Here is a 23815-nt window from a genome sequence, read left to right as displayed (position 1 = left end):
AAATATTCATATTCAAATTATTACCAGCAGAAGAATTTTTTGTTTTGAGTAATTACCAATAGTGTCCACTGCCTTCAAGGGCACTTGTATTTCAGAAGAAAAATCCAGGTCAAAAAACATGGAATATCTGGCAACTCAATATGACAATGAAAAAAAAAATAAAATCAAACAATCAATATAACTTTTTGCTTCAAATAATTACTACTATATTCTTTATTTTCCCTTTCTTGCTTGACCAATTATATTATTAATAGTACTTTATTCCTACCATATCTTCTAAACTACTTATGTCATTCCATTCATCGTATGTATATATATTAAATGTAATCTTAAATTAGAAGTAGTACAGTGCTGGCCATTGTGTAATCATCCTGATCAAAGTTTTAATAAAGTAGTAATTTATTTATTGTGGATAGCATAATCTATTTTGCAGCATTTTGTCATCAATTGTTTGTGTGTGTTTCTCAAGTAAGGGTGCCCTTTAATACAGTGGTCTTCAACTTGGATTTGTTTTGTCTTCCTTTTTTAACCCCCAAAATGGGTAACTTTTCTAAAGCCCTCTTGTGGTTGGGTTTAGTGCTGAGTGGTGTCTTTCCTTGCCTTCCGCCTCTTGGACCATGGTTCGAATCCCGTCGAGGGCTCTATTTGGAGTGAGTTTTCAGTCCCTGACTGCATGGATTTTCCCTGTAATAAATCTCTGGGGTTTTCCTCTTACATATACAACTAAATTCCCTTCATTGTTGTCTATCCATGTGGGTTTTCGGCTAGTATTATTATTGAAGGTACACGTTTGGTAATTGTCAAAGACCAGTCTTCTCACTTGGTGTATCACAACATAAGTATAAAATAACAAGCCTGTGAAAATTTGAGCTAAATTGGTCATCGAAATTTCAAGAAAATGATGTGAGAAACAACACCCTTGTTGGAGGATTTTGTGTGCTTTCAGATAGGAATAAAAGACTTCTAGCTAGAAGTCTGTTGTTATTTTATTGAGAAATTACCTCTTTCTCCTTCTATGCTACTTCAGAGGGAGTCGTTTCCCACAATGTTTTATACTATCAATAGCTCTCCAATGCTCGTTACCAAGTCAGTTTTTAAGTTAATATTTGTTTTGAGCATTTACCAAATGTGTACCTGCACATTTCTGGAAAAACCTTGGCTTCACAAACAAAATTAATAAGTTGAATTAAATTAAATTAAATTAAATTAGACTTATAAAGCAACATGAGGACTTTTCTGCGAATCCATGGGTTCAACAACCAGAATTAATAGATTAAATTAAAAAATGGAATGAAAATATGTTTATTAATCACCATAATAATGTCAATTAATAAATAAGCACTACCAGGCTACTACAAACCAAGGCTAGATATGGGGGTGCGTTTTCGCAATTACTGTTGCGGTCAATAGCCAGTGATCAACCAATGGCAAGTTCAACTGAATACGCAACCCCCGATCACTTTTCAGTCAAACCATTTACTTCGGTTCACACGTGTAATTCAACTGAAATCCTGGAAAGTTGTAGGAGCTGTCAGTGATGAAGGTCATAAGTGCAAGGTTGGTCTCGGACACCAGTGACTTCCCGTTCAGATCCATTCCACAGTACCTGCAGATTATTCAAAATATTTAAATAGTTTTGCCGGGTTGAAATATAGTTCACGCCTGGAATTACAATGAACAGAGGCATTGGATGGCCTATGTTGCCCCTGCATGGTCTTTGACTTGGTGCCCCCACTAAAGTTTCTCAATAGACTCCAAGTATATTAATATTCTTTATCCTCGATGCAAATTTAACATCTATTATATCGTTGCGGTACCCGCTGCCAAAAACATAGGATTCGAACTGCCTCTAGCTACCGGGCAACCTCGGTAGTCTAGTTGGTAAGACACTGCTCTAGAATTGCAAGGGTCGTGGGTTTGAATCCCACCCGAGTAACATGCCTGTGATATTTTTTTCACAGGACTCGGGAAAGTACTGAGTATACAGTGCTAACCCACATCGGTGTATGATTAAAAAACCAAAATTAATATTCTAAATCCCGAAGCAAATTTAACATCTATTATAGACTCTAAGTGGTTTTTTTTTATCAAAGTGCCCTTTACAAAATTGCCCTCTGAAAGATGAAATTCCAGGACGGATAGGTTTAAGTGAGGTAATTTGGTAATGACCCCCCAAAAGTGCACCCATTAATTAGAAATCTTTAAAAGCTAGTCAACAAATTTGAGAGATTGCCTAAAGGTGACTTTTGGAAATTCAAATTCGTTTTCCTTTTAAGAAAATAAAGATACTTTTAGTTGTTTTTCCTCAAAAGTAGAGACGTTATTTAGTGGAAGACTTTAACATGTGACTTTTCTGGTATTTTTGTTGATAAAATGGCTAAAAATCAGGATTTCACTCACAAAACCCATCTATGATCCCACCTTAGCAACTATCCCAAGTTGTCAATAATTTGTTTCAAATTTGCTTGGTATCAACCTTAAACTTGCATCTTAGTCAAATCTTCCCAGAAGAAAAATACTCATTCTGCAATCTTTATGCATCTTCAAATCTTTTAACCCTCCCCCCACCCCCACCCCCCCCCCACGATTTTTCTGCCTTTCAAAGGGGAAACAAATTGAAGACAAAAATTGAGACTTACGTGTCAGGGTACACCTCATCCACAATGCTCCCGATCTTGGTCTCAAATCGATCAAAGAAGCAGCCATATCCATCAATGTTGAACGATGTGAACTCCAGATGAACTCGCTCTCCTTCTTGGCACTAATAAGAAATAGAAGAGGTTCAGGTCTATACTCCAATGCAGCATCATAGGCTTTTGAAAATAATATAGCATTCCTGCTTTGTGGCAGAGTATGTGTGTTTATAACAAAAATGTTTATGACAAAAACCAGTAGCATTTGAAGAGAAATAACTGAAAAAAGACAGCCTGGCGCCAGAAGACAAACCCAACAAAAAATGCAATAAAAAAACCGAGAGTTAGACAATATCAAACATTTACCCAAACCATCATGACCCAAACACGCTTAATACAGGAGTGTAATTTGGCGACCCAAACCAAAGCCCAACTGAATCAACAAGTCAGTTACAGGTTGTTCTGAACAGCATCATCACCACGCTCAACAGAAGACCAATGTTTCTGGTTGGGGTTGCCAAAACGCACTCCAGCATACAAAAGGGGAAACACTGTTTAAAAAAAGATGTAACTTACTTTGATGGCATAGATACAGTGAAGGTTGCTCGGATATTTACCTCCTGAGATCTTGAAGCCAGGAGTTTGTACCGTACCAGATGGCCCGACAAACTCCTCACCGCAACCTGCTGATTTATCATCAACAAAAACTGTATGAAATTTTTGTTCCTTGATAAAAACAGGATGCATTACCATATTTCCATTTGTTGCATATTGCTTGTTTCTTGTATTCAGCTGTTGTTTGTTTATTATTTAAAACCACTAGGAAAGTTGGTTGGTAATTCTGTTTTTATCAAGGAAAAAATTTCATGCTAAGCAAATTTTTGTGCTTAGCAGTGCTATGAAATTGGCACCAGAACTTGAATTCAATGCTCTTAACCACTCGGCCATGACACTCTACAATGGCCACATTACTGGTTTGAATATCTAAGAATCTACTCTCCAGGGAGCTGAAAAAGATTGAAGGGATGTTATTGGCCCAATGACCATGCAGAACTCTAATGTTAAGTGCCCTACATGGCAATCTTAATTTCTACGCTAGCTGTGCAAGTGTAGAATGCCTAGTAACGTGGAGTACGCATGCGCACAAGCCAAAATTCTCTGCTGACCCCTGAAATACGCTTGCTGTAAGCACATATATCCCTGCTTCCGTAAGTGTTGATTCTAAGATCTGGAAACGGGAGCCATTGGACTGCTTGGCCCAGACGCAATGATTAAGCCCGGTTCATACTTCCTGCGAATGCGAATGCGCAGCGAATTTGTGGTGAATTTGACGTCACAACCCTCCTATCGCAGCGATACTCGCAAGTGAGTTGCCCAAAGTTGAACTGATGTGAATTATTCCTTGCGAATTTGTGACGTCTACATTAGTATCGCATTCGTATTCACAGGAAGTGTATGAACCGGGCTGAACTTGTCCTTTATTTCTCACCTGGTGGGCTTTTGAAGATCTCACAAAACACTCCGGTATACTCGTCAGGACAGTCGCAGGAGCAGTCAATATAAGGCACCCCACCATTCAGGCATTTATCACTCATGTCCTCGGGACAGTTTTCTGTTGAAAAAAAAGGGTCAAAATATAATGTTGAATTGTTACTTTTGGTTTTTACCCATACATCGATGTGTGTTAGCACTGTATACCCAGTACTTTCCCGAGTCCTGTGAAAAAAAATTCACAGGCATGTTACTCGGGTGGGATTTGAACCCACGACCCTTTACATTTATAGAGCAGTATTTTACCAACTAGACTACAGAGATTGTGCGATGGCTAGAGGCAGTTCAAATCCTCCGTCTTTTGTGGCATGAGTTTTTCTGTAGGACTGATTCTTTTATAAGTATAAAAACTGTCTTCAAAAGATGTGTAAAACCAGAACCCTGCCAACGATAAAAATATAACCATACAATATAAAAAGGAGATTGCACTGAAACAATAAAAATCACACAAAAGAAAACATTAAAACACAATTAGCAATCCCAAATTATTGAGGGAAAAAAATCTGAACCCACAATAAAACACCGTATCAATAAGAGGAAGGGAAAACAATAAAAACAAAAACTATAGAATGGACTAAAAACCCTAAAAACAAATCCAAAAAACTCCTTCAAATGCAGTAAACTAGGTTTTGCGGGAAAGAAAAACTGTAGACAAACTGTAAAGGACTTGAACCAAAAACAAGTCGTATTGTGTTGATAGAACTGGGCCCACTTTCATATAAGGAAATCAAATATTACTCAGCAAAATTGAGCATGGAAATGTGATTTTAGCTGATAACCCTTATTCTGGAAAGCACATTTTTTTGTTTTCTTAGCTAGTTTTTGTGCTTAATCAGTTCTATGAAATTGGGCCCTAATACTTTTACAGCTCCAATGTCAAACTTGCGTTTTCTGTACTTTACTTACCAAAACAATTGTACATAGTATTGAGGTTGAGTTTGTCCAGTCTTGTAAGACGCTTCTGTAGTCCCATCTTCAGTTTCTCACTTTCTTTCTTGGGTATTATTGTTTCTGACCTGCCGTCTTTGCTGAAGGCCTGTATAAGAGTCCAAAAATAGTGTTTAAACTCAATCATTAAAGCAGTATATTGCTAGGTTTTTATAATACTAGTTCTTATATAGCGCATTTATACATCAATGATCAATGCTCTTTACTTTAGTGCCCGGTCATTGTGCCATTTAACATTCCTGTAATCTTTCTCAGCTCCCTGGGGAGTATACAGCCCTGAGCTGCTTTGGCACTCCAGAGTCTTTTTCAATAGACCCTTCCCATGAAATATGTTAACTGCACATAGCGCGTGCGCACTAACGTTTTGGTTGGCAGAATGAGGGAACATCGCGCTGTTTTGTACACGGCTAATGGGTGCGTGACGCAGACGCGATTGCGCGTCTGCTTAGTGCACAACTCTATGGCGTTTGCCAACCAACAGGGTCTGTACGCATGCGTGAATGTGATTAGCATATTTCATGGGAAGGGTCCATTATCAACCTCTACTCTAGTAGTGGGTGAAGAGAAGCAATTATAGTGAAGTGTCATGACCAAGATTCGAACCCACACCCGGATGACTAAAATCACCAGGGGCCAATTTCATAGAGCTGCTTAAGCAAAAATTTTGCTTAAGCACGAAAACAGCTCGCTTATTTTACACATTGTTACTGGCCAAAATGTTATGCCATATACATTGATTGTGACTTGTATTTAGCTGTTGTTCACTTAGCATAACAATTGAGTGGAGTCTTGGCCGGTATCTGATTTTACTAAGCAAGGATTTTTTTGCTTAAGCAAAATTTTGTGCTTAAGCAGCTCTATGAAATTGGGCCCAGAGCTTGAAATCTATGTTAGAAAAACCCTGCATAATACATAATCAATCAAATGAGCAACAGAAGAAACAAACAAACGAATAAATTTGTTATCACTTACATCGGATGAATAATGCATGATGGACTGAAGATCGTAAATGACCAGCAGTGGTCGATCCGCTTTCATGAAGTTATGAGAGTAACTCGACTTGATGTTTCGCTCAATGATTCTTACATGTTCATCTCTGTCACTGCGGGTCTGCTCGTGGTAGCGTCCCAAGGAGTGGCCGAGCTCATGCAAGATTACACCAAACTGACATGATAAAATGAAAAGTTGGTTTGACATGGTAGTAATAAGTGGGATTTGAAACTTTACATGGTAGGAGTATAATCAGGTGAGGTTTACGATAGCACCACGTGAAAATCTCTTTTGAGCAGTGTTGGTTCGGAGAAGAACCGGTGGTTGACAACTCAACGTTTCGATCAGTATGCTCAGATTGTCTTCTGGAGGATGCTGGACTCTGTTACTGAATGCTGCTTACATGTAGGTACTGCCTTGAAGATTGAGTAGCAGGTCCAACATTTGTGAGCCATTGAGCCAAGCCCGACTATCAGTTAATCTCCAAGGCAGTCCAGCAATTTCCTGAAGAGAATCAGAGCATACTGGTCGAAACAGTTGAGTTGTCAACCACCAGGTGTTTTTTTTTCAGAACCACCAACACCACTCAAAAGAGATTTACAGTATCGAAAGCTGATGTACTTCTAACAAAGGTTTAATTACCATTAACTTTAATAGCGATTACCAAAACGGACAACTTCCATTAAAACTTAATCAAAGAATATGAACAAGTTCTGATGGGTTTACTCACATGGCCACACCTATTCTCTTCCAGATTCAGATTACCACCTGGTCCCCCAATAGTGGATGAGCACCTACCACCGATATAAAGATATAAAATAGTTACCAGACCATTAAGAATTGACCCTTCCCATGAAATATGCTAATTACATTCACGCATGCGTACAGACCCTGTTGGTTGGCAAACACAATAGAAGTGTGCACTAAGCAGACGCGCAATCGCGTGTGCGTCACGCACCCTTTAGCCGTGTAAAAATCAGCGCGATGTTCCCTCATTCTGCCAACCAAAACGTTAGTGCGCACGCGCTATGTGCAATTTACATATTTCATGGGAAGGGTCTGTTAATGTTTCTTTTAACTTTGACTTTTTGCAACTGGTGCACCCACTCAATTTTTTGCTTAGCAATTTTTGTTTTGCTTAACAATTTTTGTTTTGCTTAGGATTTTTTTTTTGCTTAGCAACTATGTGAAATTGAGTCCTGCTCAGAATACATATAACCAATATTAGAACAGTCTAGTTCACTGGACCCAAGCTCTGGTGTTGTCAGCAGCTAAGTGTTGGTTTGATACCCGGTCATGACACAGTAAAAGTTGAGAGAGTAGTGCATTCTGCTCTACCAGCCAGGCTTCTAGTGAAGGGGTAACCCTGTTTCAGCTCAAGGAGTAGGTGGTAATGGCCCCTGGTGGCAGTTGATTTGGCCTACTTCCTTACAGACTGTGAAGGGGGTAACCTTGTTTCAGCTCCAGTAGGTGGCAATGGCCCCTGGTGGCAGTTGATTTGGCCTACTTCCTTACAGACCACGAAGGGGGTAACCCTGTTTCAGCTCCAGGAGTAGGTGGCAATGACCCCTAGAGGCAGTTGATCTGGCCTACTTCCTTCCAGACCATGAAGGGGGTGACCCTGTTTCAGCTCCAGGAGTAGGTGGCAATGGCCCCTTGATTTGGGTCGATAGCCAAATTCAGTTAAGTGTAGCCCTCACCTTAAACTGGCCATCCGTGGCCTTATGGTGTTTGGTGACCTTTCATAAAACACAATAATCATTTCAAAAATAAACTTACCCTGTTTTCGTGCTGTGGACGAGCAATGGCGTTACGTCCCCGGAGTATCCGTCCATTGCCTCAGTAAACTTGAGACATGTGTTCTCCTCATACTCACGAGCTGCTTCATGGAATTTAGCTTTCATTTCAGGGCCTTCAGAAAGAAAAATATATAGAAGTAGCTGTTGCAAACTGGTTACCAACATAATATGGTATAAATTACGAATGAGCAGAAAGCTACACAGTTGAGAGGCACTGGACACCTTTGCTAATATTGTCTAAGACCAGTGTTCTCACTTGGTGTATCCCACCATATGCATAAAATAATAAATATGCAAAAATTTTGAATCAATTGGTCATCGTAGCTGCAAGAGAATAATGAAAGAAAAAAACACCCTTGTAGCACAAATTTGTGTGCTTTTGATGCCTTAAAAAGAAGAGACTTCAGGCCTGAAGCCTTTTAATATTTGAGTGAGAAATTACCTCTCTCTCAAAAACTACAATACTTCAGAGAGAGAGCTGTTCCAATGTTTCATACTATCAACACCTCTCCATAGCTCATTACCAAGTAAAATTTTATGCTAACAGTTATTTTGAGTAAGTGAAAATATCACATAAAGTTAATAACAAAGTTAAAAATTTAAAAAAAATATTAAATAAATTGGGATAAAGTTGAAAGTCTTACTGAAATCAGGATGAAAATTGTAGACAACAGTTTTCTCCGGCCACAACTTGAACGCCTCGGTAGCGTCCCTTCGCACTCTTGCCCTGTTCTTTGCCGTCACTGCTCTCATGGCGAAGTAAACTTCTTTCTGTTGGTCGGAAAATTCCATATCACCCTCCAAGCAGTTCACCGATGGTGTCATTTCCAGCTTGGACGCCAGGTTGTCCTCCCCCATAAAGAACCTCTCCGCCATTCCGCTGAAATCATCGCGAAACTGAGGTAGAAATAAAAAAAGGTTTGGAATAAACAAACATACTTTAGCAATAATAAGTTTAGCACTTTATCGACAGGTGTTTTAAAGCGATCGCTGGTCATTTTTAAGACAGTTGAAGTTTTTGATTTTGAGACCTTTAAAATTTAGCACCTTAAATGGGCACACTGGGTTCTTTTATGTGCCTTACCCCACACACTGGACCAGGTGGCATTAAATCCCGGATGGTTGCTCGACCTAAACTTCTAAAATCTACAGACCCAGCATAGCATAACATACATATACACTCCCTCCAAACTACTTGTAGAAGCCACATATTACAACACTGCTTTCAACAGAATTCTGCGCTTACAATGTACAAACTCATGCAAAGCATGTGAATCTCTGGGCTGTAAGCGAAGAATTCTGCGATACCCAAAGCCATGAAATTGGGCTCAGGGTCCAGTTTCATAAAGCTGTTAAGCAGAAAATACTGCTTGGCAAATGCTTTGCTAAGCAAATATTGAGTGTGGCACTAGTCACAAATTGTGAACAGAATTTTGGCTGGTATCCTTTTCTGTTCTTAGCAAGTTTTATTGTACTTGAAGGCTTTATGAAATTTGGCCCTGATCTAAAAAGATTTAAACATTGCCAACTTACTACTTCTCCAGCATCGGTGAGTGCCGACACTAACACCACACTCATCAGCAGCATGAACTGCATGGTGACCAATCAGATGTGTAGCAAGAGATTGAGAGAGAGAGTTTACAGCGTACTTGACACAACCGCAATCCTCAAAACTCAAAGACATGTGTCCTTTTATAGGAAATTCTCCTTTATATTGCCTTGGAAAAGTCACGCACCTAACTTAATACCTGGACAGGTCTTCTAAATTATTGGATTGGTGGAATTTAATTACCCAGAGTTTCTGTTTGCTTTACACGCATGAACTGGGATAATTATTACAAGTTTTTTAATTGGCGGCAATAAATAATTCTCTACCAAAATAAACAGACCAGGTACAGTACAAAATTGAACATATTTCTGTTGCTGTCCAAACTAATTAATATACATTGTGGTATGTAACTTGTCTTAAAGTAGAAACTCAGTTGCGATGACTTAAAGTTTTGTAAGTAAAACTCAAAATGCAGTGTGTGGCTAAGCAACATTTTAGTGTGAAGCATAATAAAAAAGTAAGCATGGGGGTTCAACAGTGACCTCTCCTCTATACTATTAACTGCTTTCCATGGCGATATGTTATGTGTAAAATTCTCCTACAAGGATTAAAAATGACCTTTCAAACTACAGAATCAAACCTAGAGAAAGGTTAACCCAGCTCCACACTATTACACTTCATTTCAATAATCAATATTGTTGTTGTTATAAACTAAAACCTATTAATTTACATTATAAAGGGTCCAGGCTCTGTATAAGCCTAGGCTTTTTCCTGGACATAACTGTTTACCGAAAGTGTCTAATGGCTTTAAGTGAACTACACGTCACAGCCCTATCAAATTTAATTTCAGTATCAACATTTTTTTACAGATGTTTATTTTGTCTGATAAAAGACGTGATATAATATCATAAAAACCTATAAACAGCTTGGGTCGAGGCCAGTGCTAACAGCGTGGAGCAAACGAAATTTCCTACCAAGAGAGTTCTTAAAACGAAACAATTAGAGACACCAACGCTAAAAAGGCACATTAACACTGTGTCAACAAAGTAGCTTAATTAAAAACTAATTTTTATTGGAAAATTACTTTTAAGAGTTCTTAAAACGAAACAATTAGAGACACCAACGCTAAAAAGGCACATTAACACTGTGTCAACAAAGTAGCTTAATTAAAAAGTAATTTTCCAATGTGTTGTCTACAAAGCGGATCCACGCACAGGGTGGAAAACAGTACGTGTACATAAAAATAACTCATATATAGTCGAGACAGTGGGAGTTGGATGTCCAAATAGTCTGGCAACAACATGCAATTAACTCTCTAAATCATGTGGGGCACGAGGGTAAGCTAACAGTTTATCACAACAAGAACTTAAGTTTTTATACATGAAAGTTCAGGCCTGATACTTCACGGAGGCAACAAAGGCAACTGCCTCCATGCCCCCCTGGTCAATGTGCCTTGGTGCCCTTGAACAATCCAGTAGACATTTACAATTTATACATACTAGGATGCCCTCAACCGAGGAGAAAATGCCTTGGTGCCCTTGCCCTTTAAAAAACGAAGCATACAGGCCTGAAAGTTATAATGTTCTAGTTTTCAATAATCTCTTGGAAACTTTTTACAAACAAAGCTAGCTATTGGAAACTTAAGACCTTGAATTTTATTCTTGAAGGGGCACAGCAAACTTCCTCGGGTTAGGGGCACTTCTTATAGGAACTTTGCAAAGGGCACCATGGCAAAAGCACAGGGCACCATGGCAATTGCTCTCAGTGAGTGCAATGGGTTTTTTTGAGGTCTGAAACTTCCTGCTATGAATCAGGCAAGCAAAAGTGGTTAAAAATAATTCTGGAGACACTTTTATAACTTCCATAGAAATTGTAACGTCTTTATTTAGTGGGCATATCGAACATGTACTGTATATACAGACAATTAAAGCTTTACTTCAATTTGGATAACACACAAAATTTGAACACAGTTTTTTGTTAGTGACAACAAAATAAAATGTACGCCCAGAAGAAGGCTCTTCGTCACCTTCTTCCAGCCACACAGAGTACTTTTTTTCCAGTAATAAACTGGCTCCTGACAACAATTATTTGGCAACAATTTATTTACTGTTACATTTTTGTTGCTAAAATTACCCAAAACGGTGTTTTCCCATTCCCACTCAGCTTTTAACATTCCTAAGATGTAGCTTTATGAATGCCAAAAAACTTAAAACTTTCACACTCTGGTTTTTGAAGAAAAAAAAAGTAATTGATTTCTCCAGTAACTTCTTGTTGTTTTTTTGCAAGTACACAACAAAATACACCACAGCTCTGAGAAAAGACAACCATTACGGAACTTAAAGCGTGACACAGACACAGTTGTCACTATTGGGAGCATTCAGCCTGTGCATCTTAATTTTAAAAATATATATATTTGGTTTGCGGTAACACCATGTGTACAGTGTGTATCTACTTGCCAGGTAGAGTTTGTTCTTAGAGAACTGTCTTGCTTTATTCTACTACCGCTGAGTAGAAGTCTCCCGAACCCCTGATAATCTACTCCGCGGCAGTAAAATAAAGCAAGACAGTTCTCTAAAAACTCTACCTGGCAAGTAGATACACACATGGTGTTCCCGCACACCAAATACACATTGATACCTCACCATGCAATGCCTCACATCATATATTTAAAAAAAATAGTTAATGGCCTGAGTGACATTTTTCAAACCCTAACAGAGTTTTTCTCGAAGGACTCGAGAAAGACTCTGCTAGGGTCGAAACGCCAGGCCATACTATTGTTTGCATTTATATGTACAACTTATAGGTCCTATTGGTTGTTAGCAGTTTGCAACAGCTAGATTCTATTTTGTTCATCTTTTATTCCCTCTAAAATATACCAAATAAACACAAGGTCCATGTATAAACGGATGAATACTTGAAATTTTAGCCGATACTTTGACACTACACCTGTGTCTGGCATCAGGAAAACAAATTGCACCCTACCTTATTAACATTTCTTTTGTTAAACAAAAATCTTAAATTGTATATAAGTAATATTTAAATCAATAAATTCCAACACAATCCGACAAGCATCTTCAATTAACAAAGGAAGGCACAGCGATAAACAATAAATGCATATATGATAATAATTTTGTAATTACTACTATTAACATTCAAGTATTTGTTTATAACCACAAAAACTATTTGAATATCAGTGCTTTAAGCCTTTTATTTGGAAAACTGTTTAACTTTACGATGGTCAACATCTTACCTGGGCTCAATTTCATAAAAGTCTGTAAGCACAAAACTTCCTTGCTAAGCACAGAAATATTTTGCTTAGCTGAAACACCAGGCAACAAATTTCATTGTTGAAACTGTTGCCACTAGTTCCAAACTCACTTGTTAATAAGAAAAGAAATCTGCTAAGCACTATTTTCTGCTTAACAGCTTAGCAAAAAAAACATGCTTAGCAAATTCTTCTGCTGAGCCAAAATAAGCTAGGTACATGTACCAGTCACAAAAAAAAAACATTACAATATAGTTTGGTGGGTAAACCTGTTTCTGTTAAGCTACAATTGTTCAGGGTGAAACCTTTTGTTTTGTGCTTACCAAGTTTATGAAACTGAGCCGTGTATTAAAGCAAATTGACAAAAATTGTATTGTTATCGCCTTATAATTGTTAATGTCAATGCATTGTGAATAGGATAGATGTGTATTAAAGAATGAAATAAAGTGTGTTCTGTAAAAACATATTGCAATGAAATAAACAACAAGTTAATTACTTTATGTGAACGTAATAATGCATTTAAAATAATTATGAAGTCTGTACAGAATTTGGTTGGTACAAAAAAACCAATAAACAAACAAACAAACAAACAAACAACTTTACAGAGTGCATTTATTGTTGCATTTATTTTCGTAATGCAACTCAAGTTTCAAAATCAGTTTTGAAAAAACTCTAGATTTAATAGAATAATTTGACATCAAAGTACCCAGAACGATTACTGTTGGCTTTATTTGTGTGAATTTGCAATCCATTTGAAATGTTTGCTGTTGATAATCCTGTACAGACTCGCACTAAAACATTACAACCACTGGAAAAAACTGATGCATAGTGGTCCCCGCTATTTTATCTACGGCGACATTAAACAGACATAACACAACATCTCACGATGAAAACAAAAGCCGACAAAAGACCCCTTGCATAATGCTGAACGTTACAAGGATGCTGAGGTCACGTGCACGCTTTCACGAAAAAACAGTCATCATCTATTGATTTGCCTTCTTTGTCCTCAGTGAGAGCGCTTTTTTGCGCCAGTGAGGGCGCTTTTGAATAATATGACCTCATTACATGCAAGGGGTCTATAAATGGAAAGATTTACACGAGCCAATCAACTTAGAAGTGGTTTTTGAACTGTTGTTCATGTCGGCAACTCTTATAACTCCCATATTAGACCAAATTAATCACTCCTGACTACATCTCGACATCCAAAATCCCAAAATATCACTTTTCTCCACAAAAAAAATAAAGCAATTTATCATTTTAATCATTACATATATTTAAATCTGCATTGGTCAATTACATAGTAAAATTAGTCTCCGTTCATCGGAGCAGGTGAAATAAATGGAAGATTCATTTGGAAAATTAAAGAAAAACATTTTGATCAGACTTGTGTACACAAACAGGTCCCTGTTTCGTTAGCCTTTTTGAGATATGGTCGACACTATAGGAGTGCACTGTTTGATTTGGGCGACTACAGTCAAATTTACCCCCAACCAAATAGTGTCGTAGTACTGTGTCCACCATATCTCAAAATGGCTTATGGAGCTGCTCACAAAAAATTAAAGCATTCTGAATAAGGGCACCAGCCAAGATGACATGTCAACATGTACCATTTGTGACTGGTATCCAAACTTAGAGGGGTGGATTTCACCAGTTTAAGACTAGTCATCTCTCCTGTATGGACGAGTTATTATTTCGTCCTAACTTTGGACTAGTCTTAAGTTTATAATAACTCCTAAAGAGTCCTACATCTTTGTGAAATCGATCCCTCGGCCCAATATCAAAGAGCTGCAGTAACCAATTGCTTAAAAATGTTCTGCTAAGAAAACATTAATCATCAGGATACCAGTCCCGAGTTCTACATGCGACATGGTATTTAGCTATCAACCTTATTCTGGTAAGCAGAATTCTGTTGTGCTTATAGCTACTTGTTGGCAAAAAAAAAACTACACTTTTGTTAGACCATTGAGTACTCTCAAGAGATAGCTGTTAAAATTGTGTGATTTAACAATACACAACTTTCTCTAGTCATGTACCTTAAGGCGCTGGAGACTATTGGTAAGACCAGTCTTCTCATTTGGTGTATATCAACAAATGCATAAAATAACAAACCTGTGAAAATTTTAGCTCAATTGGTCGTCGAAGTTGTGAGATAAAAACGAAAGAAAACATACCCTTGTCAAACGAAGTTGTGTGCTTTCGGATGGTTGATTTCGAGACCTCAAATTCTAAATCTGAGGTCTCGATATCAAATTCGTGGAAAATAACTTCTTTCTCGAAAACTATGTCACTTCAGAGGAAGCCGTTTCTCACAATGTTTTATACCATCAACCTCTCCCCACTACTCGTCACCAAGAAAGGTTTTATGCTAAAAATTATTTCGAGTAATTACCAATAGTGTCCACTGCCTTTAAGCACCACCATGAAATAGTGCTGTAACTTAGCGAGTTTTCAAGAGAAACAGTCGGCCCGATGCTAGGTTCATCCAGTTGGACTAGCTAGTCGAACCATGCAGCATTCGTTTGACTTTATAAATACACTTGATAGATGTTAAATTTGCATACGGGATCAAGATGCAAATTTAACATCTATTAAATTGTTGCAGTACCTGCTGCTAAAATATAGGATTCGAACTGCCTCTAGCTACCCGGCAATCGCTGTGGTCTAACTTGTAAGACATCTGCTCTAGATTGGCAAAGGTCGTTGGTTTGAATCCTACCCGAATAATATGCCTGTGATTTTGTTTTCACAGAACTTTGGAAAAGTACTGAGTATACAGTGCTAACACACATCGGTGTAAGGGGAATCCTATTCTACATTCCCGTTGCAAATTGAACATCTATTAAATATATGTATGATGTTGAAGCATTTTAAAAACACTGCATCTTTTAATATAATAATTATTCACTTCCTGGCACACGCTACTGATTTGGTTTTTTTAAAAGCTTACCTCAGTGTTCTGTTACCTCCTCATCCACAACCCGTGCTTTTTCCCCGCGTTCTTACCCCCGGCTTTGGAATGTTGCTTCATAGGGGGAGCTCCCCCTTTGACCTCCTCCACACGACTCTTAAGGTTCTCAGCACTGAATGTTCTGTGTAAGGGCATGGTGGGGAGCTCAGGGGAGGCACGGTCCCTTTTTAAAGCGGACCCTCTGAAGAGTAGACCGGCGGGCGACATTATGGAAGGTTTGTTCGGTGGGAGGTGCGACCGATTTTTGTGTAGTCCAGAGGTCGATGAACTTTTGGATGTTGATCGGTGCCGCGGTTTGGCCTTTGGTTTGTTGCGTGGTGGTGGTGGTGGTGGGGGTGCATCTGTCTTCTTGATGGGGAGTGTTGGACCGATAATGAGGAGATCATCACAGCTTCCTACGATTGAACAACAAGAAAAGAAGAAAAAAAAGGAAAACAAAATATTCTTTATACATTCTTTATCCACAATGCAACTTTAACACCTTTTAAAAAACAATCAAATGTAACTGGGTGAAAAATTAACACAAATAGGAAACCTACAAGCACTCATGCTGACATTTTTCTGAAGTAACTTTAGACTTGTAAGCAAGTTCGCCCGAACAAGGCTTAAAGCCATTCTTGGCAAGGAGCTACAGGAAGAAAAGTATTAGGAAAAATAACTCAGGGGAGCTACAAGTAAGAATTTATATTCCTCTTAAAATCCTACAATCTTAGATTGTAGGATGGAGGGAAGCATGCACCAGGCAAGAAGTTTATAATGATGATAATTTGGGGGGCTAATCATCCTTACGCGCAGCTAAGAGCTGAATTTCAAAGGTTGCGGTTACAACGTGTTCGAGAAGCTGGCATGCAAGGGCCCCTCTGGCTGCCAGCCACTTGAACCCATTATGACAACGGAGCACAGCCAAGATCGAAAGTGTTTGATTTGAAACAGTGTTTTATGTTTATGCAATAAATGTCAGCTTAAACTTTTAACTTGAATCGCTTTCCACAAAATATAAGCACCAAGTGACTGTATCAGCAAGCTGAAAAAACAATGACTTACCACCTGACACTGTCCGCCTGCGAGGGCGCCCTCCAGGCAGGACATTATTGTTGCGTAGGTCTTTTGATTTAGCCGTTGGGAGCGACTGTCTCCTCCCTCCGCTATCGTTTGCCTTGATGAGTGACGGAATGGTCACCTCCAGCTTGCGTCTCTCTTTGCGTATTCGTCGTATGCAGATCAGGAAGAGAAAACACATCAGCAAGATCTCAAGAAACATGAGGAAGAGGTGGCGCTCGATAACCTGAAATTTGAAATAAAAAAATATATAAACAAATTAAAAAATACCGATTTAATTACTTTTGGTTTACTCTCCTGCCGAGCTGGCCTGTGCTGTAAAATTCCACAGCAGACTGTAGAGACCTGATAGACCTTGCATTGACGGTTGGGGCAAACTTAGTCCTGGAATTTCAAATCGCTTTGCGTCCCATTCGAAGGACGCAGCAATAATGGGACATAAGTCTTATGACCGGGATTTAAAACTGAACTCTGCTGATCAGAAACACTAGAGCTTGAGTCCAGTGTTTTTTTCTGCTCCACCAAGACACACCAAAATTGTCGGTTCTACTGACCTCTCTATGAAGGGAGTCTAATCTGTGAGTGGTCGTCTCCATACTGGACATGACCTCTGACATCTGACCTTCAAGACGGGTGATATATTCCTGCTGCTTCAGGTCCTGATGGAAAGAGAACGAAGTGTTTGAAAGTTTTCAAGGGAAGGCGAACAACTGGTAATTACTCTTAAAATTAATGGCAATCCAATATTTTGGTGAGAAGCAGCCGTCGGTAGTAAAATGTGTTTTGAAAATCATTTTGACTTGAAGTCATGTATTTTGGATTTTAAAAAATCTGATTTATCTCCCAAAATTTGAGTTGGAGAAACGTTACCGTAAGACACTTTTTCCAGCTTTGAATTATTTTTCCTGCGTGGACATATACAATCTTACAGTTCCAAAAAAAACAAAGATATATGTCCCATGTAACTGAATGTTTCTTATCAAAAATTTTAAACCATACTTTATTCCCTGAAAAAGAGTTTATTGTTGAGTTGCCCAAGCATTTCGGCCGGGATTGTAGAAATATCCTACCTTTTCTTCAGCTTTCTGGGCATTGTCTGTCAGTGTCTGTACTGTCTTATTAAACGCTTTCTGCATCTCATCCATCTGTTTCCGATATCTGACAAACAAATAAGAGTTTGATTGTTAGTATTATTGACATAGTAAATTTATCATAAAAATTAGCTGGCACTTTTATCTGGAGGTCGTTAGCTCAAGCCCTGCTCTGGTCAATATTTCTTTGTTTTACACCAAACCATGAGAACAAGCTATGAAAACTCAATTATATGTTCAAGATGCTAAAAAAACAACTTTGATTTGATTTTGACACAGTGACACATAACGCATAATTAAGAATGAAATGTTTATTTTTCTGACTAGAAGTATTCTTGATTACCAACCGGAGCGTCGTGAATTCAAGACTTCTAGAGAATTAGCTCTCAAAAAACCGAAACGAGAAAATAGAAAATAACTGCTTACCAACCAATATCGTTAATGGCCTGACATTTCGACCCTAGCAGATTCGTATTCAAAGGTTAAGCAATATAATTTTTAAAGCCTTGGAGACAAACTTTGCTAGGAACAGAATGTCAGGTCATTAACCAAACCAAAACATCCACTCACCGCTGACTGAGTTCCTCCAAGTATCGACTGCTCAAAGACATATTAAACTCCAACGACTTGATGCGATTATTCAACCTCATGAAGACGGACTCCTTCTGTGTCGCACCCATGGACCCGATCCCTGCTCCGGTACCCCCGGACTCCAACGGAAGCTTGGACCCCTTTCCTGAAGAGTCCGGTTTAACAGTCTCAGGACTCTTCAGGACGGGTTCTGCTTTCATAGTTTTTGCTGCTTCATCTGGAGTTGCGGTCTTGGTGCTGGGGTCCTTCCCCGTGCTGTCGGCTTTCCTGCTCTCATCTGGTAGGTTCAGAGGATCTGCTCGGATGTCGTTCAGAGCTGCGGTGTCGCTAGGTGCTTTAGGCTCCATGGGAGTCGGTATTTCATCTAGAGTTTTAACAAGAGTATCCTCTAGTTCCTGGTCTTCGTCGAGGTCAAGCACTGGCAATTTAACCTCTTCCTGAGAGGGCTTCTCCTCGACCTCTTGTTGCCTCCCGGCTTCCGTCCCTTTCCCAGGATCAGGTTCTACGATGATGGCACCACTCTCTCCTTGGACCTCATTGCCCCTTTGAGCAATTGTAGGCTGGATAGGCGTGGGAGGGATGGTCTGGATCTTAGGATGATCTGAAGGTAGCATTCCGCAGGTGGTTGTCAGAGCTGGTGTTGGGGTAGCAGAAACTGCTTTGACTGCCGGCGGGGAGCTGCTGGGTTTCAGTTGCGACTCTGTGTGTCTCTTAATAGGTTTGGAGGGGATTGCAGTTGAAGCACCACTAGGTTTTACCCCCTCTTTAGCGGGATCCTTATCATCCTGATCGGCGCGTCTGAGGTGGTCCTTTTCCGACTTCACAGAAGTCACCTCCACCTCGACGTCGATGTGTCTTTGGTATTTTGTCTTCGAGTCCCTGACATGAAGCGTCTCCTCGTGGGACTCCAGCAACAAGTTTTTACTGACGACCAGAGGCTTCTGCGTCCGCACGCTGCGGTACAGCGGTAGATGCATGGCGTCTTTGCAATATAAAAATGAATTAATGCTATGTGAAGAAGTGTAGATGTCTTTTATACAACAATCTTGGAAATGCTGGCCGTAGTTTGGGCTGAAGCACCACCGTGAGCCGCTGCACTCCTTCTGGAACCATTTATTGTCTACACTAAAATCGAACATGCTTCTGAACAGACACTGGCTACTTCCTTGAGATTTATCCATCATTGATAAAGTTGCATTTTCTTTGTCACTGGAGGAAAAAAATAAGACAAGACAACAAAATATTACTATACATGTTTACAAAGACAGGCAGACCTTAGTTTTTAAAAAGTCGCCTGCTGCAAGCAAGGAAAAGCCATTGCAACTCCTGAGCCGGGAGAACATTCGTTTTCTTAATCTGCTTCATTTGCTGCATTACTTTGTTCTTCAGAGCATAGGGAGGGTATATTTAATTATCAGTCAATATTTAAAAGTCAAAGTTTGGGGTCGGTGGGTCGGTCAAAACAATTTGGAAAAAATATTGAAATAGTCAAATATTGATCATTCTGAAGAGTCCTTGAAAGTACATACGGTTCTTCTCCGGGCAAACATGGCAGCATCTTATCACCAACTCCACACGATGAGTTCTCATCTATTACAGAAACAAGACACAAACAAAGCCCATTGTTAACTCAACACACCAAAGAGTCCTGCTTAATTAAAGAAACACAAAAGGTTGAATGTCTCCATGTCACTGGACAACAGAGGGCGCCATCACTTTTTGCACACTAGCCAAAGTAAAAAAGCCTGGGCTGTAAGGAAATGCCTGAAACTGACTCGGTTCTTATACCGGTCAATGCAAAGTAACGCTCAAGAACGGCCGGGTTGGGACCTGCATATGCGGTTCAAAATCACAAACCATGAACCACCTTAGACTCAGAAGTTCCCTGCTGGAGCAAAGAAGCGAGGCTAGGGACCTGGGCCCAATTTCATGGCTCTGCTTACTGTAAGCACAGAATCGGCGCTTACGGAAGCAGGGAATTTTGTGCTTACGGCAAGCGTGTTTCACAGGTTAGCAGCGAATTTTGGCTTGTGCGCATGCGTACTCCACGTTACTAGGCATTCTACGCTTACAAGGCTAGCGCAGAAATTCGGCGCTAGCATGTCAAGCGGGGAATCGTGATCGTAAGCACAGAATTCGGCGGTAAGCAGAGCCATGAAATTGGGCCCTGGCTAGTGCCAGTGACTGTGCTCAGTTCTGGCTGAAACACAGAATATAGCATGTGTGGACATGATAAGAAGAAAAACTTCCCTTGGCATAGAAACAGTTACTTACTCTCACAGTGTGGTGCAGCTTTATTGTTGCCATTCCCAGTGATAACGTTCATGATGTTCCGTACCAGCCCCTTGGCACTCTGCAGTAAACTACTGTTGTCATCTTCATGTACCTGCGCCGGGTGGGCTGGTAACACTTCTGCCAAGGGTTAGAAAAAAGGTAAAACTGCTGAAACACAAGCACACCAATGGGGAACTTTGCCATGCTGGGTGGTAGCAGACTTACAAGATCAAATTCCATTGATTACGCAGTTCTGAGCATGCGCACATCTGTGGCTGGCAGCCAAAGGCGCCCTTGCATGCCTGCTTCTCGAACCTGTTGTAGCCGCATCCTTCGCAATTCTTCGCAGTTTTGTGTTAGCTACTTTTTGTGCTTAATAATGGCCCAAGTTTGGTTGGAAAATCAACAAGACCACAGGGGTTTGTATTGCATCTCACAAACTTTACTGGATCAGAATAACCACCAAGTTCTGCAGTCCTAGTGTGAGTTTTAAGCCGTGCATTTGATCACTCAGAAAAGAGTGTGTTCGAGGGTTGGGGGTGTGGAGTAAAATCTTGAAGACACTGACCTGTCTCCCCATTAAGTCCATGTTCTGGTATATTCTCGTCATCAATCTCTTCAACCATACTTGTGCCAAACACTCTGTAAACAAAATCGAGACAGCAAACTAACAAGTGAAAATTTCATTTCGAAACGGTTGCACTTTTTAGATATCGTTGTAAATCAGGAGTGAATACATGTGCATGTATGTTCACTCAGGATGAATAATCCCATATAGGAATACACAATCTGATAAAAATGTTATTTGAAAGTAATGCTTCTCAAATTCTGGGGCACAACCCTTGAAGTAAATAATAAAAAAACATCTTCTCACATTTTTGACTGGGTCGGTAGTGAACAGGTTGGTTTTGAGATAGACTATATTTTTGGGGATCATTTGGGTAGGTGAGCCCAACACAATGGACTGGCCCAGTGAATATATATACCTCAGCCACACGACTGCAACAAACTGAGGGTTCTCCAAAGCTGTTCACGGCATCATAAAACAGGTGCCATAGGCCAGTCCGAAATAAAAGAGCAGCATAGGTTTGAGTTACCGTACCTGAGAATACTAAGTGGGCAATAATGCTCGCTGCCAAAGAACGTCAACATCTCAATCTTCATGTACTTGGCGAACATCTGCTCCTCGTGGACGGGAAAGCTCTGCAGTGATCGCTCTTCACGAGCGTGGAATGTGCCGATTTGTCGCCACTCACGGGTTGGGAATCTTAAGATAAAGATAAAAAGAAGAGGAATAGTTACAGTCGACCCTCAATATAACAAGATCGATGGGATCGATCGATAACAGGAGCATTATTATAAGAGGACAGCAAAACATGAGAAACGCCCCGGTATTCTTTGTTTGATTAGCTGCATATTGCGCCACAACATCTTGAGAATCATTACATGGTGTTATGTAAAGGGGAAACGTCTCATACTTAAAAAACAGCGCTCCACATACCTTGCAGAAAAAAGAATACTGAATGCTGAAGCGCCATGAACCTCACGTTAGCGCTACAAAAGAAGGCACACAAACTCAAAACAATACTCTGCTGAACAGAAACACCAGAGTTTGTGTCCGGTGCTCTTATCCGCTCAGCCCTGACACACCAATCCTATACAACCAAATGTTTACTGAAATGCACCCTATTTCTACAACCATAAACCCATTCTGTGTACTTACCTGTCACTAATGGACACCCGAAAGCTTTTGGGTACGGACGAGAAAAGTTCATAGTTTGCTATTTCAAGGTGCTTTACTTGTATAGGCTCACACAACTCCACAGAAAACCTGTCCATGAATGAAGCAAATACATGTCATCCTTAATTTCAAAGTTATTTGTGTTTGAGAAAAGCATGACGTCAAAAAAAACGTTGTTCTTTGAAATAACCCTTTCTTTGTGTTCTTTGTTTCTGTTTTTAATGAGAGATTATAAAGGCCGCTTTATGGTCGGTCGCACCATGGTCGCGCGACGGAAATCTTGCGCGCAATCCTAAGACTGAGGCCTAAAAAACGTGTCTTTTTATGATCGCGCGTCAAGATTTCCGACGCCCGACCATCGCACGACCGACTTTAACTCGGCCTTAAGGCAAAGGATGACCACTTCAAGGTTAGGGCTACACTTTACTAATTTGGGCTTTCAACCCAAATCAACTGTAACCATAGCCATGTTGCCACCTACTCCTGGGGGCCGAAACAGGGTTATCCCCTTCACAGTTCGTAAGGATGTTGGCATGTGTGTCATCCGTTAGGAGCCTGGCTGGTGGAGCAGATACACTGCTTTCCCAACTTTTTAAAAAAGCATTTATGGTTAAGTGCCTTGCTCAAGGGCACAAATGTCATGGCAGGGTTTTCAAACCCACACTCTGCTGCTGAAAACACCACAGCTTTGGTTCAGTTACCTAGGCCAGGTCACACCACAAATCAGCATTACGATGACAAAGACCAAATGATGACCCTCCCTGTAACATGTGGATGTAACACAATTACTCACCAAATATTAGCTGTGCATGGATTCAAGGTGTAGACATCCCTATTGGACTGTAATATAGCAGGAGCATTCTGAGCCCCTTTATTGACGTTGAGAATCTTAGCTCCACAATCTGAGGAGGCGTGGTTCTTACTGTTCTCTGTCAGGCTGAAGGGACGAGGGGGTGGGACTACGGCACCTTGACCTGCTTGACCTTAGGGAATAGTAAAATAAATCAAAAGTCTTAATTAAATGTTGAGGGTTAAAACAAAGAAAAATTGACTGGAGCGGGATTAACATACCGGAGCTCTACCAACTCAGCTATCCTGATAACCTGGGAAGCAGCAGCCGGAGGGGAAGTTTGAGCATGCTTTGTAAAAGGTCCAGAAAAGGCCAATGGCCATAGCATGTGTTACTTTCTTAGGGACAGTAAGTAACCTGTCATACTAGCTTTGTTTGTACACGTAGATCGAAGATTGTGACTTGGGAGTATAAGGCCAGAGAAGTTCCTTTACACGGTCCCTTGTCATCCAAAGCTCTCAATGTAACAATATAGTTTATTAAAAAATGTATTTCTTTGACAGTCT

At 39.9% G+C, this 23815-nt stretch overlaps 2 protein-coding genes across 5 annotated transcripts in view; both read right to left on the bottom strand.

The window, feature by feature from the left end:
- Nucleotides 1-173: 173 nt before the first annotated feature.
- Nucleotides 174-9614, bottom strand: LOC139948476 (blastula protease 10-like). Of its 2 annotated transcripts, none has more exons than XM_071946631.1 (10): nucleotides 9455-9614; nucleotides 8566-8818; nucleotides 7902-8034; nucleotides 6853-6916; nucleotides 6105-6296; nucleotides 5091-5220; nucleotides 4123-4245; nucleotides 3210-3316; nucleotides 2640-2761; nucleotides 174-1606 (listed from the first exon to the last, which is right to left on the bottom strand). In XM_071946631.1, exons 1-10 carry the CDS (start codon nucleotides 9515-9517, stop codon nucleotides 1477-1479), a joined length of 1317 nt encoding a protein of 438 aa, XP_071802732.1. In that variant the 5' UTR covers nucleotides 9518-9614; the 3' UTR covers nucleotides 174-1476. The 2 variants fall into 2 exon arrangements, with proteins under 2 accessions (XP_071802732.1, XP_071802731.1); XM_071946630.1 differs by having other exon boundaries at nucleotides 175-1606; nucleotides 3210-3319.
- The window catches only part of LOC139948475 (SUN domain-containing ossification factor-like), a 31347-nt gene continuing 17136 nt past the window's right edge, over nucleotides 9605-23815 (bottom strand). For all 3 annotated transcript variants that reach the window (XM_071946627.1, XM_071946628.1, XM_071946629.1), the window contains 11 exons: nucleotides 23253-23442; nucleotides 22442-22549; nucleotides 21821-21985; nucleotides 21287-21360; nucleotides 20719-20856; nucleotides 19974-20034; nucleotides 18424-19653; nucleotides 17833-17920; nucleotides 17317-17421; nucleotides 16748-16988; nucleotides 9605-16098 (listed from right to left, as the gene is read on the bottom strand). In XM_071946627.1, the coding sequence (XP_071802728.1) occupies nucleotides 15695-16098; nucleotides 16748-16988; nucleotides 17317-17421; nucleotides 17833-17920; nucleotides 18424-19653; nucleotides 19974-20034; nucleotides 20719-20856; nucleotides 21287-21360; nucleotides 21821-21985; nucleotides 22442-22549; nucleotides 23253-23442 (2804 nt within the window). In that variant the 3' untranslated portion in view covers nucleotides 9605-15694. The remainder of the gene's footprint in view (nucleotides 16099-16747; nucleotides 16989-17316; nucleotides 17422-17832; nucleotides 17921-18423; nucleotides 19654-19973; nucleotides 20035-20718; nucleotides 20857-21286; nucleotides 21361-21820; nucleotides 21986-22441; nucleotides 22550-23252; nucleotides 23443-23815) is intronic.

Source organism: Asterias amurensis, chromosome 15 (assembly GCF_032118995.1).
Source record: "Asterias amurensis chromosome 15, ASM3211899v1".
In the NCBI taxonomy this organism is placed as follows: Eukaryota; Metazoa; Echinodermata; class Asteroidea; order Forcipulatida; family Asteriidae; genus Asterias; species Asterias amurensis.
The sequence above is the reverse complement of the archived record's forward strand: the minus strand, read 5'-3'. Positions and strand labels throughout refer to the sequence as shown.

What these genes read in the sequence shown, in the direction of transcription:
- LOC139948476 (XM_071946630.1), bottom strand. Translation starts at nt 9,517, where the DNA reads ATGCAGTTCATGCTGCTGATGAGTGTGGTGTTAGTGTCGGCACTCACC. An exon ending in TCACCGATGCTGGAGAAGTA is followed by an intron (nt 8,819 to 9,454) that starts GTAAGTTGGCAA and finishes TTTCTACCTCAG; the next exon opens with TTTCGCGATGATTTCAGCGG. An exon ending in TCATGCATTATTCATCCGAT is followed by an intron (nt 5,221 to 6,104) that starts GTAAGTGATAAC and finishes ACTCTTATACAG; the next exon opens with GCCTTCAGCAAAGACGGCAG.